General features: G+C 40.3%; 1 protein-coding gene across 2 annotated transcripts; it reads left to right on the top strand.

Annotated features, from left to right (window-relative positions):
- The first annotated feature begins 330 nt into the window (after positions 1-330).
- Positions 331-13,893, top strand: LOC129854210 (transcription factor E2F4-like). Of its 2 annotated transcripts, none has more exons than XM_055921005.1 (10): positions 331-671; positions 1,186-1,601; positions 3,419-3,528; positions 3,630-3,791; positions 4,023-4,131; positions 4,228-4,477; positions 4,649-4,774; positions 11,391-11,438; positions 11,603-11,647; positions 11,737-13,893. In XM_055921005.1, the coding sequence occupies exons 2-10, from the start codon at positions 1,458-1,460 to the stop codon at positions 11,850-11,852; spliced, it is 1,110 nt and encodes a 369-aa protein (XP_055776980.1). In that variant the 5' UTR covers positions 331-671; positions 1,186-1,457; the 3' UTR covers positions 11,853-13,893. The 2 variants fall into 2 exon arrangements, with proteins under 2 accessions (XP_055776980.1, XP_055776982.1); XM_055921007.1 differs by having other exon boundaries at positions 1,167-1,601.
- Positions 13,894-15,366: the final 1,473 nt, after the last annotated feature.

The raw sequence follows: 15,366 nt of genomic DNA, 5'->3' as shown, positions 1-15,366 counted from the left end.
CAATTCTTGATACACACGGAAACTGTTGAGCGTGAAAAACCCAGCAGGGTTGCCGTTTTTGACACAAACCGGTGTGCCTGCAGCCTGACACCTACTACCATAACCTGTTCAAAGGCACTTAAATCTTTTGTCTTGCCCATTCACCCTTTGAATGGCACACATACACAATCCATGTCTCAATTTTCTCCAGGCTCAACACCGATTGAAGTGAATTTAACAAGTGACATCAATAAGGGATCATAGCGTTCCCCTGGATTCACCTGGTCAGTCGATGTCATGGAAAGAGCCGGTGTCCTTCATGTTTTGTACACTCAGTGTACATTACAATATCGTTTCATTTTGCACAGTATCATGACACTCTATTATGTGTGACGCTCCCTAGCACTAACGTTACTTAATTGGCTAAGAGGAAAATCTGATGCGCCGCTCCATGCTTCGTTCGGTGTCAAGTTCGCTGTACGCGAGACATTAGTTAATAGGAAGAAAAATGCATTGGTTCTGTTGGATGAAAGATGTAGTTGGAGGGAGTTTTTAAACTGCCTTTCGAATATTAGTTAAGTAAATGCCCTGAGTGATAGCTTGCTTACAATAATATATCAACGAAACAAACTCAACTTGAATAGCATTCCAGTGTCGGAATGTTGCTTTGAGAACAACTCACGAACTCATTGGTTAGTACATCCGACCATTCATCAGGACGCTTGTGACAGGAGATAGCTAGGTAACTTACTGTACTGTAGCTAGCTAACCGTTAGCTAGTCTGCTGATAATCGGGTGAGTTAACTAGCTGGCTAGCTAGTTATCGTGCCACCTAACGTTTAGTTAACGAGAGCCAGTAAGCCACTAGCCATCGTTGTTTTAGTTATATGCATGTACCCAATGTACTTGTATCTAATGTACATTACTTAGTTAGCGACCTTGTTGTGCTAACTAATGTTCCTGTAGCTAGCAAACGTAACTATGGGTGGTTGGCCAAAGTTGCCATGCCAATCCAGTGGCGGAGGTCTAATCGAAAACGGTACATTTACTGCTAAATCAAATTGGAGTAGGAACTCTAAGAGATATAGCTAGCTACTCTGCTGTAGCTTCGTCTCCGTATGCAATGCACACAGCAGGTTATGGTACAGTGAGTAAGTTAGTTATGTATTTTTCGTTTCACTTTCCAGTGGTGTCCTCACTTTACAGACGCTCCCTACGCTTGAAACCATCCCAGCTTTCAGCCCGCCTCCAACGGCTCGAGCACAGGACCACATTGCTTGGTGGCTGCTTACTGTGTTCTGGCTCACGGGGAGACGAACTGGACCGACCACTGACCCGGTGTCGGCACAGCCTTCCCAGGGTTGCAACTATCCCCGCGGTTGCACTGGAGTAGGACGGTCGAGGGCATAGGCCCGGTGCTTTACAGCATTTAGGGAAACCTTCCATTCACTATATCATCCAACTGATTCAGACTGGTTATGGAGCTGGAGCTTAGCCGAACCGAGCTGGAAGGTTCCGATGCTCCACAGTCTCAGAGACACGAGAGGAGCCTCGGACTTCTCACCACGAAGTTTGTTACTTTGCTGCAGGAAGCGAAGGACGGGGTGCTCGATCTCAAAGTAGTGAGTGATGGGCTGCATCCCTTTTGACTGTCTTGACTGTAAGAATTGTTAGCTATGGTTTGTTTATTTTTTTGTATCCCCAGTCCCCAATCTTCTAACATATATACGTCTAAGCACTGCCTGGTTTGGTTGCTGGATTGTGTTGTAACAGATGTGCAACATACTCCGAGGAGATGCATGTGGAATATGAAATGCACACCAGGTTTCCGTTAGAAAAATGTGTCCGGGAAGATTTTAATTAACGTCAAATAGGTGTAGACTAACAGTGTAATGCTTAAAGGGATACTTCGGGATTTTGACAATGAGACCCATTATCTACATCCCCATGTCCAGATGAACTCGTGGATAACTTTTTTATGTCTCTGTGTCCAGTGTGAAGGAAGTTGGAAGTAGTGTTGCGAGCCAATGCTAACGTTAACTAGTGCTAGCAGACACAATATACTTCCAGTGTTTATGGTAACGCTAGTTAGCAAATGTGCTTGCACTAGTTATCATCTTCCATCAAACTGCAAGCAGAGACATTAAAATGATATCCACGAGTTCGATATCCACGACTCTGGGGAAGTAGATAAAGGGCCTCATTGCCAAAATCCCGAAGTATCTCAATAAATGGCGAATGCATGGCATACTTCAATTATCAGTTGAGAAATAAAGCAATAGTAGCTATTTTTAATCATAACCATTAAAACAGTTTTTAACATGCGATTGCGTTTAGAATTGTTGCGCAATGGCACTCCAGAAGCAACGAGCTGTGGATCTGCAGCAGCAGGTCTAGCGCTGTTCTGACAAGTGGTATTCCGTAAAAAACGTGTAATAAATAAGATACATGACGACTAACGAAAATACACACTTCCCAATTTAATTACACAAAATTTTGTACATTGAAGCTGCACTGTGCAGAAATCACCCCCCCCCCAATTCCTGTTTGCAAAAATTCTAATTGTTTGCCTTATTTCAATTTATGTTACAAAACAAGCAAGTATCTGGTGGAGAATCATTCTACCATCTAAACCGCTATGATATATGTTTTCCATAATCAAAATTATATTATTTGCCTTTGATAATGACAGATCTGTAACTTACATTTCTATGTGAATTTGGTCTGTTCCAAAAGTTACATATTGCAGCTTTAGCTTATAAACCGATAAGCATGGCAGTCAAATGCATTTTCATCAACTGATATTTCCATCAATGAATAAAAAGTATTACTTGTAATGGGATTGTTTTTTCTCTCAGTCAATTTGACCAGCAACAATTTTATCTGATTTTCATTTTTTTATCTGCCAAAAACCGGCAATTACACATGCACTGTGATCGTGATGATTTATACTTTAAAATAAAATAGAAGCTTAAACTCTAATATAAAACTAATTGTAAAACTGTTACGTTATCTAGGTTACTGTCAGTAAGGAGTTCAAGGAATAAAAGAGGGTAATACACAGAAAGAGTGTGTGTGCAAAAGAGACAATCCGTGTCTCATCGCTCAGTGGGTAGCTGTGTCACGGTCTGTCATTATTGTCCGCATTGTTTAGTCCCGCCTCTGATAGGCTCATAGGGTTGTGACCTCTCCTATTATTGGCTACCATGGCTATGACCCATCCAGTGATTGGTTGACAGGCCCCTGTCTCACAGGCTCTTACCTTTGTGATGTTATTAACCCCACACTGGATATGCATCCCCCTAAGGAAAATATCCTTGGTAGGGACATTTGGGTGCTTGCATTTTAAAATCATTCATTAAGTTATTTTGCTTCTGATCAGAGAGGGTGACCTTTGACAGTTGTGTTGTGAGTAATGTTGTTTTTCCTGCTCTTGTAGGCAGCAGACACCCTGGCCGTCAGACAGAAGAGGCGCATCTATGACATCACCAATGTACTGGAGGGTATTGGCCTGATCGAGAAGAAGTCAAAGAACAGTATTCAGTGGAAGTGAGTGAGTGAGTGTGTGTGTGTGTGTATGTTCGCGCACTTGTATGTTTGTAGGAATGCACACAGTATGGGCTTACATTTCATTGCACTATCTGTCTAAGGGGAGTTGGGCCAGGCTGTAACACAAGGGAGATTGGTGACAGGCTGGTTGACCTGAAGTCGGAGCTTGAAGATCTGGATATGAGGGAAAGTGAGCTGGACCAGCAGAGGGTGTGGGTCCAACAAAGCATCAAGAATGTGACCGAGGACACACACAATAGTCCATATCCTTACTATGTACTCACATACTCATACCTACACCAACATCTAAATTGTTAGCCCAACCTAACCGTACGTAGGTATCCATGTCAGTCCACAGTCCACACCAGTAGAAACGTATAGAAAAAGAGCTGCTGTGCCATATTATCTGTACAATAGCAGAGGATACACTTGCCAGCATTAATAATGTTATAATACTCTGTTAAGCTGTGTGTCTGACCTTAACTCTGACCAACTCTGGCCTATGTTAATCATGAGGACATCTGCAGCTGCTTCAAAGGTGATACCCTCTTGGCGGTGCGTGCTCCCTCTGGTACGCAGCTGGAGGTGCCCATACCTGAAGCTGTAAGTTCGATTTGTTTCTGCCACCTCCTCCCCCTAGTCAGTCTGCCAGTCTTCTCAGGGTGAAAAGTAAGTGTGTGTGTTTGTCTCAAATGTTAGGTTCAAGACGGTCCGAGGAAGTATCAGATCCATCTGATGAGCGCTGCTGGGCCCATTGATGTTCTGCTCATCAACAAGGACCCAGTTAACTCAACACCTGTGGTGCTGCCAGTCCCGCCCCCTGAGGAAATGCTGCAGAACACCAAGTCTGCTGCAGCCTCTGCAGACACATCCACTCACACATTTGTCAAGAACACCCGGAGTCTGGCCACTGGCAAGCCTAAAGCACATACAGCAGCTAAGCCATCAGGTGACCTCACTGTTATATCTCTCATGGTCTATGAAAATGTTTTGTCTGCTAAACTCTCAATACAATATCATTGAATTGTCCCATGTCTACCTCTGTGTCCATCTCTCTCTCTCTCTCTCTCTCTCTCTCTCTCTCTCTCTACCTCTCTCTCTACCTCTCTCTCTCTACCAGACACCTCCAGCACTGAAGAACCTGCTCCGCAACCACCATCATTGGACACCTGGTCCCTCCAGTCTTCTACTTCGTTGGACAACAACTTTACTGTCTTTGAACCAATCAAATCCGATTCATCTGACTGTGAGTTAGAATTCAATTTATCTGTGTGTGGGCATGTTGTGTGGTAGCAGCAATAGGGTTGGGCGATATTACGATAGTATCGGATATCGAAGATTATTGACAGCCAGCGTCAATGGTGATGACATTGTGATGTGAAAGATGCTGTATAAAGCCAAAGCCTATTTTATTTTTCATAGAGGACACTCTGGTGTCTAATTATTTTAAAAGTCAAATGTTGTGTCTTCTCTTCATTTGATATGAATATGACTTAAGTTTTTATGCATGCTGGCTTTCTCCTCCCGCCGTGCTACTTCATGATCAAACAATTAGCTTAGAATGTCATTAGATAATTTATCTCTAAGTTTTAGGTTGTTTTTGAATAACCTTAAAACATGATAGGCCTAGGGTAATAATGAAAGAGGTCGAACAAACAATAACAAGATAGAAAAATCGAACGAGTAGTTTGAACAAACCTTAGTTGGACAATGCTTAGTCTATTATAAAATAATGCATGCAACCCTCCTCCCTCTTTCCGTTGCGAACCAAACGGCTAAAAGCCAAATCCCACTAATTAAAATAGCCTATCAAAAGCATGAAGTTAAAATTATAAATACTATTTACCAAATAGGCTATTCTAATGAAGTGTTTAACGTCGTAAAGTTGCAGCTTTCAAATGCAGTCTATAGGCAATTCTCTATCACAGGTTTATTTTAAATAACAAATGTTGCAGGCAACAACAAGTCAAATTGAGGAAACAATATCAAGATGGAAAAATGTAATGAGAAGTCAAAAGAACTTACCGCTGTGCAAAGCTTATGAAATAAATGATATGTAGAGTAGGCCAATTTCCATAGCCTATAATTAGCAATGTAGTCTACAATCTACCTATACAACATATAGAAAGAAACCTATGCCTAATAAGGGAGGAAGATTAGGCAAAACATGTGAGTCATTTAATAATTATCCAGTTATGGGGACAGTGGAGTTGCATGCTCTGCAGCTGGGCCCTTGATCATTTACAACCCATCACATGACGCACAGCCAGCGAGGATCCTTGACTGTCACTTGCACTTCGGCACACAGACTAGGGCTGGGCGATTTTATAAAATGAATCAGATAAATTAAAATGTATGTTTTTGCGCGATATTCCAAATGCCTGTATTGCGGAATATTTTTTTTATGAGTGTTTATGTGCGCGTGTCTTTTTGGTCCCTGCTCCTTCTGTCCTGCATACATGCATACATGCATACATGCATACATGCATACATACATACATACATACATACATACATACATACATACATACACACAAGATGCTCATGTCTCTGCCCTAACAATGGGAGTCGTTGTCCCAAAGGTGGGAAGGCAGGCGACGAGCTTACGTCTAAAATAAGCCCATAGAAACTAGAGGTCGACCGATTATGATTTTTCAACGCCGATACCGATTATTGGAGGACCAATAAAAGCCGATGCCGATTAATTGGCCGATTTTTTTTTTTTTAAATTTATTTATTTGTAATAATGACAATTACAACAATACTGAATGAACACTTATTTTAACTTAATATAATACATCAATAAAATCAATTTAGCCTCAAATAAATAATGAAACATGTTCAATTTGGTTTAAATAATGCAAAAACAAAGTGTTGGAGAAGAAAGTAAAAGTGCAATATGTGCCATGTAAGAAAGCTAACGTTTAAGTTCCTTGCTCAGAACATGAGAACATATGAAAGCTGGTGGTTCCTTTTAACATGAGTCTTCAATATTCCCAGGTAAGAAGTTTTAAGTTGTATTTATTATAGGAATTATAGGACTATTTCTCTCTATACGATTTGTATTTCATATACCATTGACTATTGGTTTTTCTTATAGGCACTTTAGTATTGCCAGTGTAACAATATAGCTTCCGACCCTCTCCTCGCTCCTACCTGGGCTCGAACCAGGAACACATTGACGACAGCCACCCTCGAAGCAGCGTTACCCATGCCGAGCAAGGGGAACATCTACTCCAAGTCTCAGTGCGAGTGACGTTTGAAACGCTATTAGCGCGCACCCCGCTAACTAGCTAGCCATTTCACATCGGTTACACCAGCCTAATCTCGGGAGTTGATAGGCTTGAAGTCATAAACAGCAGAGCTGCTGGCAAAACACACGAAAGTGCTGTTTGAATGAATGCTTACGAGCCTGCTGCTGCCTACCACCGCTCAGTCAGACTGCTCTATCAAATCATAGACTTAATTATAACATAATAACACACAGAAATACGAGCCTTAGGTCATTAATATGGTCGAATCCGGAAACTATCATCTCGAAAACAAAAGGTTTATTCTTTCAGTGAAAAACGGAACTGTTACGTATTTTATTTAACAGGTGGCATCCATAAGTCTAAATATTCCTGTTACATTGCACAACCTGCAATGTTATGTCATAATTACGCAAAATTCTGGCAAATTAGTTTGCAACGAGCCAGGCGGCCCAAACTGTTGCATACACCCTGACTCTGCGTGCAAGGAACGCAAGAGAAGTGACACAATTTCACCTGGTTAATATTGCCTTCTAACCTGGATTTCTTTTAGCTAAATATGCAGGTTTAAAAATATATACTTCTGTGTATTGATTTTAAGAAAGGCATTGATGTTTATGGTTAGGTACAGTCGTGCAACGATTGTGCTTTTTTCCGCAAATGCGCTTTTGTTAAATCATCCCCCGTTTGGCGAAGTTGGTTGTCTTTGTTATGAAGAAGTAGTCTTCACACAGTTCGCAACGAGCCAGGCGGCCCAAACTGCTGCATATACCCTGACTGTTGCAAGAGAAGTGACACAATTTTTCTAGTTAAATGAAATTCATGTTAGCAGGCAATATTAACTAAATATGCAGGTTTAAAAATATATACGTATGTATTGATTTTAAGAAAGGCATTGATGTTTATGGTTAGATACACGTTGGAGCAACGACAGTCCTTTTTCGCGAATGCGCACCGCATCGATTATATGCAACGCAGGACACGCTAGATAAACTAGTAATATCATCAACCATGTGTAGTTAACTAGTGATTATGATTGATTGATTGTTTTTTATAAGATAAGTTTAACGCAAGCTTGCAACTTACCTTGGCTTCTTACTGCATTCGCGTAACAGGCAGGCTCCTCGTGGACTGCAAAGTAAGGCAGGTGGTTAGAGCGTTGGACTAGTTAACCGTAAGGTTGCAAGATTGAATCCCCGAGCTGACAAGGTAAAAATCTGTCATTCTGCCCCTGAATAAGGCAGTTAACCCACCGTTCCTAGGCCGTCATTGAAAATAAGAATGTTTTCTTAACTGATTTGCCTAGTTAAATAAAGGTGTAAAAATATATATTTTTTTGTCCAAATCGGTGTCCAAAAATGCAGATTTCCGATTGTTATGAAAAATTGGCCCTAATTAATCGGCCATTCCGATTAATCGGTCGACCTCTAATAGAAACGCATTGGGCTTATTTTGGACAGATTTTTGCGGGAGAAACGTTTGGGAAACATTTGTCAAACCTCTCACTCTTCCTCTTCCTCTCTATTTACACATACACACCAAGCCCCTCCCCCTGCCACTCAGAATAACAAAGATGAGAGATCACTTCTTCCTCTGACAAACAGGTTTCAACTCGTTATTTGAATTTTGGTCCAACAGAATGGGTCATATGGACACTGAAACACATTGAGACATTATTTTACTGTAATAGAGGAAGTTAACCTTTCTAACGATTCTCTTTTTATGTCTCAACTCAAGTTGCTCGCAGAGCGGACACTACTAAAACAGGGGTATCAATGAACATTGGTTCTGGAAAATTAATGTTCAGTTCGTCACGCACGCATTGTGGTACCACGTACAGCTAGCAGCATTTTAGTCAAGAATTATTCTGCTAGCTGTCTAATTTGTTTGAGACCTGTGTAAATGTTCTTTAATGCCTGCTACAAGAAGTTAGTCATTATTAGTGAATGTACATTATGCATGGTTCTGGTAAAAAATTTAACAAAAAGGCAATTTTCATAGACTGACTTAAAAGCCAGATCAGTGATTATTGCAAAAAAGCAGGTTAAATTATTTAGCTTAAGTTAATATGGGGTTTTATGGTTGTGGAAGGTGTATTTTTAGCCTTGGTATAATTTCACAAGACCTGAATCCATTTGATTATTGCTGACTGGTTGAAATGCAGTGTATTTGCTCTTTAATTGTACAAATACCTTATTTAGTGAAAACATTAAAAAAAAAAAACAAGATATATATTGTGAATCGCCCATAGTTTTGAAAGAATCGAGAGATGATTTTTAGGCCATGTCGCCCAAACCTAATAGCGGCACACACCTCTTTCATGCCACAGCTCCAACCGAGAGGAATACACTCTAAAAAAAGAGTTGGCTCCAAGATATATTTTGTCATGAATCCTCTCGCTAGTGGTTCTTTTTTAGCAGTCTTTTATTTAAATGATTTTTTTTTTTTTCCGTAAAAAACAAAACAATTGTGGGGTTGGCCAATATGGGGTGATACCATCGTACATTACAATGTTTTATGGGTACTTAATCACGATAGGACAAAGGTTGCCCGCCCAATCATAAGCAGCAATGTGATGGAGGCAGATTAACCTTGGCACTGGGCTAGCATTCCAATGGTCTCTCTCTTACACACACACGTAAAGTACCAGTCAAAATTTGGACACACCTCTTTTTTCTTTATTTTTACTATTTTCTAGTGAAGACATCTAAACTATGAAATAACACATGGAATCATGTAATCACCAAAAAACTGTTAAACAAATCAAAATATATTTGAGATTCTTCAAAGGAGCCACGCTTTGCCTTGATGACAGCTTTGCACACTCTTGGCATTCTCTCAACCAGCTTCATGAGGCAGTCACCTGGAATGTTTCAATTAACAGGTGTGCCTTGTTAAAAGTTAATTTGTGGAATTTCTTTCCTTAATGCGTTTGAGCCAATCAGTTGTGTTGTGACAAGGTAGGGGTGGTATACAGAAGATAGCCCTATTTGGTAAAATACCAAGTCCATGTTATAGCAAGAACAGCTCAAATAAGCAAAGAGAAATGACAGTCCATCATTACTTTAAGACATGAAGGTCAGTCAATCTGGAAAATGTCAAGAACTTTGAACGTTTATTCAAGTGCAGTTGCCAAAACCATCAAGCGCTATGATGAAACTGGCTATCATGAGAACCGCCACAGGAACGGAAGACCCATAGTTACCTCTGCTGCAAGATGGGCTTCCGAGTGGCGCAGCGGTCTAAAGCACTGCATCTCAGTGCTAGAGGCGTCTCTACAGACACCCTGGTTCGAATCCAGGCTGTATCACAACCGGTTGTGATTGGGAGTCCCATAAGGCGGCGCACAATTGGCCCAGCGTCGTCCGGGTGTAGGCCGTCATTGTAAATAAGAATTTGTTCTTAACTAAATTGCTTAGTTAAATAAAAGATAAGGTCATTAGAGTTAACCTCAGATTTCGTCCCAAATAAATGCTTCAGAGTTCAAGTAACAGACACATCTCTACATCAACTGTTCAGAGGAGACTGTGTGAATCAGGCCTTCATGGTCGAATTGCTGCAAAGAAACCACTACTTAAGGACACCAATAAGAAGAAACTTACTTGGGCAAAGAAACACGAGCAGTGGACATGAGACCTGTGGAAATCGTTCCTTTGGTCTGGTGAGTCCAAATGTAAGATTTTTTGGTTCCTGCCGCCGTGTCTTGATGAGACGCAGAGTAGATGAATGGATGATCTCTGCATGTGTGGTTCCCGAAGCATGGAGGAAGTTGTGTGGGGGTGCTTCGCTGGTGACATTGTGATTTATTTAGAATTCAAGCCAAACTTAACCAGCATGGCTACAGGATTCTGCAGTGATACGCCATCCCATCTGGTTTTCGCTTCGTGGGACTTTTGATTTGTTTTTCAACAGGGAAATGACCCAACACACCTCCAGGCTGTGTAAGGGCTAGTTGACCAAGAAGGAGAGTGATGGAGGGCTGCTTCAGATGACCTGTTTTGGGATGAGTTGGACCGCAGAGTGAAGAAAAAGCAGCCAACAAGTTCTCAGCATATGTGGCAACTCCTTCAAGACTGTTGGGAAAGCATTCCAGGTGAATCTGGTTGAGAGAATGCCAAGACTGTGCAATGCTGTCATCAAGGCAAAGGGTGGCTACTTTGAAGAATCTAAAATATATTTTGATTTAACTGTTTTGGTTACTACATGATTCATATGTGTCATTTCATAGTTTATGTCTTCACTAGTCTACAATGTAGAAAATAGTAAAAATATATATAATTAATGAGTAGGTGTGTCCAAACTTTTGACTGGTACTGTACCTACATTGTTTTTCTGTTTTAGTAAGCACACACTTCTGACCACAGTGGGTGTTTTTTTTTAACATTAAAACCCTGGCTATGCCCAATGCTCTGTAACACAGGCAGCATCTGTGTGGTAACAAACGATGTATAAAGCCTGTTTGCTATAGGAATGTGTGTGTGCGCAAGCTGTTTTTATTTTTGGTTGTTTAATGAACGTACACAGGAAAACAGTGTGTAAATTGGCTCTACCTTATAAAAACAACCTCTAATGTACTTGTATGGTGTCTATATTGTGCCTTGTGTTTTTCAGTGCTGGATTTCCCCAAATACTTTTCTGACATGTTTGACTCTGCTAAAGGTACTGTGTGTGACTCTGTGTGTGCATGTGTATTGTGTCTTTAAACTTGATTTAAATGTATCCAAACAGACCCTTGCGTTGTATTTCAGGAAATTAAGTTAATGATAAATTGTGACTTTGTGTATAGCAAACACTCTCTCACCTCTTTGTGTGTGTGTGTGTAGAGATGGTGAGTGCAGATCTACTAGAGGAACTTATGGCTTCAGAAGGTAAGAGTCTAAAACGGATTGTGTTATAAACCCCTTTACTTTGACTTGATGATTCCAGTTATATGTTTATATCCCTCTCCCTCTATCAGTGTTTTCTCCACTCCTCCGCCTCTCTCCCCCCCCGGGTGACCATGACTACATCTATAACCTGGATGAGAGCGAGGGCCTCTGCGACCTCTTTGACATCCCCGTTCTCAACCTTTGACCTATGAACCTTGCCAGAAGGCTCACATGAAGAGGCCTTTTAAAAAAAAAAAAATGGAAGCCAAGAACAGTTTTTAAACAATTCTTTGAGTACTAACAAACCGATGAAGTGGTCTATTTTTGGAGTCTTGTAATATAAGCTGAATTGATAAACAGTTTTTGATAATTTTCATGCTCTTTATTTTTGTCATGTCCCCTTCGTTGATGTCTGAACAGGGAGAGCAGCCATCCCCTACTAGCTTATAAGCTTTAATGATGTCATGGAATATATTTTTTGATGTGTGCTGCTGAAGTGGCAGTGGATGTGTTTTGAATGTTGAGTTGTGCTCCATTTGGAGTGAGTAAAGATGGCTTGGGTTGAGGGAAGGATAGGAAATGAATGGGATGCTCAGGGCAAAATCATCTACGACACCTAGGCACTTATGTACATCTGAAACTGTTGGATAGTAAGCAATAAGACAATTCCATCTAGTCTTTTAGAGGGCAAGGTAGAGCTATTGCCATATTGCAGACCTATTTGATCCTTTCTACGTGGTGACTAGGGGTAGGGAGGGATAGGTGCTGTGAGGAGCTTCATTGTTTGTCTATGGTCAATGAGCTGTGCATGTGAGGAGTGCAGCTACTCCATTGCCCACATAGTGGTGCTAGAGTCACAGCGGGAAGAGAAGATCAGCTCCCTCACCTGCCGCAACCTAGTCTCTCCTATGAGTCAGGCATACAAGACCAGCCACAATATACTGACATGTAAATCCATTAAAAGCCTTTACCAGTCCTAATCTATTGATACTATTGATGAGGCTTACAGTTCTCTTCATTTGCTGGTGCATTTTATATCTTGTCTGTTTCTCGCTCAAAGTCTATGTGTGCATGTGGAGCACATTTTTGTTGTAATTTTCACAAGTCTCAACACTGATTTCTATTGTAAAATTCTCTTTATTTTGGTGTATTCTTCTAGTGAACTGACACTGTCAAGGAACAGTACGGTACATACATTTTTTTTGTCTCTGTTTTTTTACCTCCGAATCCAGATTCAACTATGATGATATGTTCAGGAAGTTCAGAAGTGAATATTTTTCAAGTTTAGTGTAAAATCTGCTGTATAGTTTGGTTGTATTGCATATTTCTGTTTGTAACCTGTTCATGTTCTGATGAGTAAATTCACAAGATCACATCGGGGTGAACTGGAACCAGAAATCGGCCCTGGGAATTTTTGTCGCCCCGGCCTATCTGTTTGTCAGTGTCTGTGAAATGGGACGGCAGCAAATAAGCGAAATTATTGTGAGAGAAATTTAAATAGAGATGCTAAACTATTCTACAGGTGATATATTGGTTCTATACATAAATGTGTTAATTTTTCTATATTATAGGGGATTACAATTAGTATATCCCTTATCTCTTTCAATTCTGCAATGTATAAGTTGCAGATTGACACACACACACGTCTTTGTTATCCTATGTGCAAACAAACTCAGCATGTAGCCACAAATCTACTGAGTAAACCTGCCTATATGTTTCTATATGCTAAATGAGGCTCAGAGGATATTCATTTTAAGAATGGGCAGTCAGTCCTGATTACCGGTATGAATGAAAAAGAATATATGAAAACTTTTTGGAATTTTGTTTTTCTTTTATTGCAGCACACAACAGACACACTTTTGTCTACTTAGTTGACACCATGAGGAGCATAATATTATGTTATGTGGCTGTTAAGTGGTCAGTAGCTTTCAAACAGGCTGAGGCAATTTGGATTGAGTCAAGGATACAATTGGAGGTTTACAGTGGTGTAAAAGGATTTATAGTACAATTTAACACTTTTTTTTACATTTTACACATTTTACTTGACTACATTCTTAAAGAAAATAATGTGAGTTATTTGTGAGTGGTTAGCAGGACAGAACAAATTGTCAAATTCACGTACTTATTTATCAAGAGAACATCCTGGTCATCCCTACTGCCTCTGATCTGGCGGACTCACTAAACTTGATGTCTGTGTTGTAGTGTTCCCCTGGCTGTTTGTAAAAAATTAAACCAAGAATATTGTGCCTTCTGGTTTCCTTAATATAAGCAATTTTAAATGATTTATACTTTCAATTTTTATACTTAAGTATATTTTTGCAATTACATTTACTTTTGATACTTAAGTATATTTAAAACGAAATACTTTTAGACCTCAAGTAGTATTTTACTGGGTTGGGTCATTCACATTTTTACTTGAGTCATTTTCTATTAAGGTATCTTTACTTTTACTCAAGAATGACAATTGGGTAGTTTTTCCACCACTGTTGGAGTTCAATCTTTCAATTAATTCATGGCCTGCTCAATTCTCAGAGTTGTAAGTGACTGCTCCCTAAATTCTTTAGGGCTATCTGACTGAAGGTGACAGTCATCCATTTGAGCTTGGCTGAAGTATTTGAGCTTGGCTGTAACTAAAGTAGCGGAGCAGTTTCACAATTGAAGAAATTAAACAAGTGTTTTTGGCCGCCTGTCAATCATGACGTAGTGGTGGTACAGAGTGTAGTGTATATGGCCCAGTACATCACTGGGGCTGAGCTCCCTGCCATCCAGGACTCTATACCAGGCAGTGTCAGAGGAGGGCCCTAAAAATTGTCAAAGACTCCAGCCACCCAGTCATAGACTGTTCTCTCTGCTACCGCATGGCAAGCAGTACCCGGATCACAAAGTCTGAGACCAAAAGGCTCCTGAAAAGCTTCTACCCCCAAGCCATGAGACTGCCGAACAGTTAATCAAATGGCTACCCAGATTATTTACATTGACCCCCTGTTTTTTGCACTGACAATCTTTCACTCACTCTACCCACACACTCACACATACTACACTGACATTCCAACACACACACACACACATGCCTATTGACTCCACACACATGCTCACACAGACACTCTTTCACACTTCACATACCCTGCTGCGACTCTGTTTATTATCTGTCCTGATTGCCTAGTCACTTTAAGCCCTACCCACATGTACATAATACATAAATTACCTCGTACCCCTGCACATTGAATCGGTACCGGTACTCCTTGCACAGTATTTAGCCTCGTTATTGTTATTTTATTGCGACCCTATTAACTATTTTTATTTAGCAAATGTTTCTTCCTTTTCAACTCTGCATTGTTGGGAAAGGGCTCATAATTAAGAGTTTCGCAGTAAAGTCTACACCTGTTGTATTCGCCGCATGTGACAAATAACATTTGATTTGTATGAAAGATAAGAGTAACCCTGCACACTACTCAATTGGCTCCACAAATAGGTTGAGCTGGAGAAATGGTTACACTCAAACTCAACTCTCCCTGATCGGATCTCCTCTCTACTTGTTTGTGGTTCTTTTTAGTTTAATTTAATACCAACTGCAGTCTCAACAGCTGTAGCCTATAGGCTCATGTTCATAAAAGTGTCCATATATTTAATAAAAATGCTACATATCGCCTAGCCTCTATGAAGTCAATATGAACTACTTACTAGAACTTAAACGTTTACGTTAGTCATATCTGTCTCTT

The sequence above is a fragment of the Salvelinus fontinalis genome, chromosome 4 (genome assembly GCF_029448725.1).
Source record: "Salvelinus fontinalis isolate EN_2023a chromosome 4, ASM2944872v1, whole genome shotgun sequence".
NCBI classification, from domain to species: domain Eukaryota; kingdom Metazoa; phylum Chordata; class Actinopteri; order Salmoniformes; family Salmonidae; genus Salvelinus; species Salvelinus fontinalis.
This window is presented reverse-complemented; position numbering and strand designations above follow the sequence as displayed.

Bases quoted from the DNA above. Each gene is read 5' to 3' on its own strand.
- LOC129854210 (XM_055921005.1), top strand. From the start codon at position 1,458: ATGGAGCTGGAGCTTAGCCGAACCGAGCTGGAAGGTTCCGATGCTCCA. The intron at 3,792-4,022 runs ATATCCTTACTA...ACTCTGACCAAC, and splicing joins GAGGACACACACAATAGTCC to TCTGGCCTATGTTAATCATG. The intron at 4,478-4,648 runs GTGACCTCACTG...TCTCTCTACCAG, and splicing joins TACAGCAGCTAAGCCATCAG to ACACCTCCAGCACTGAAGAA.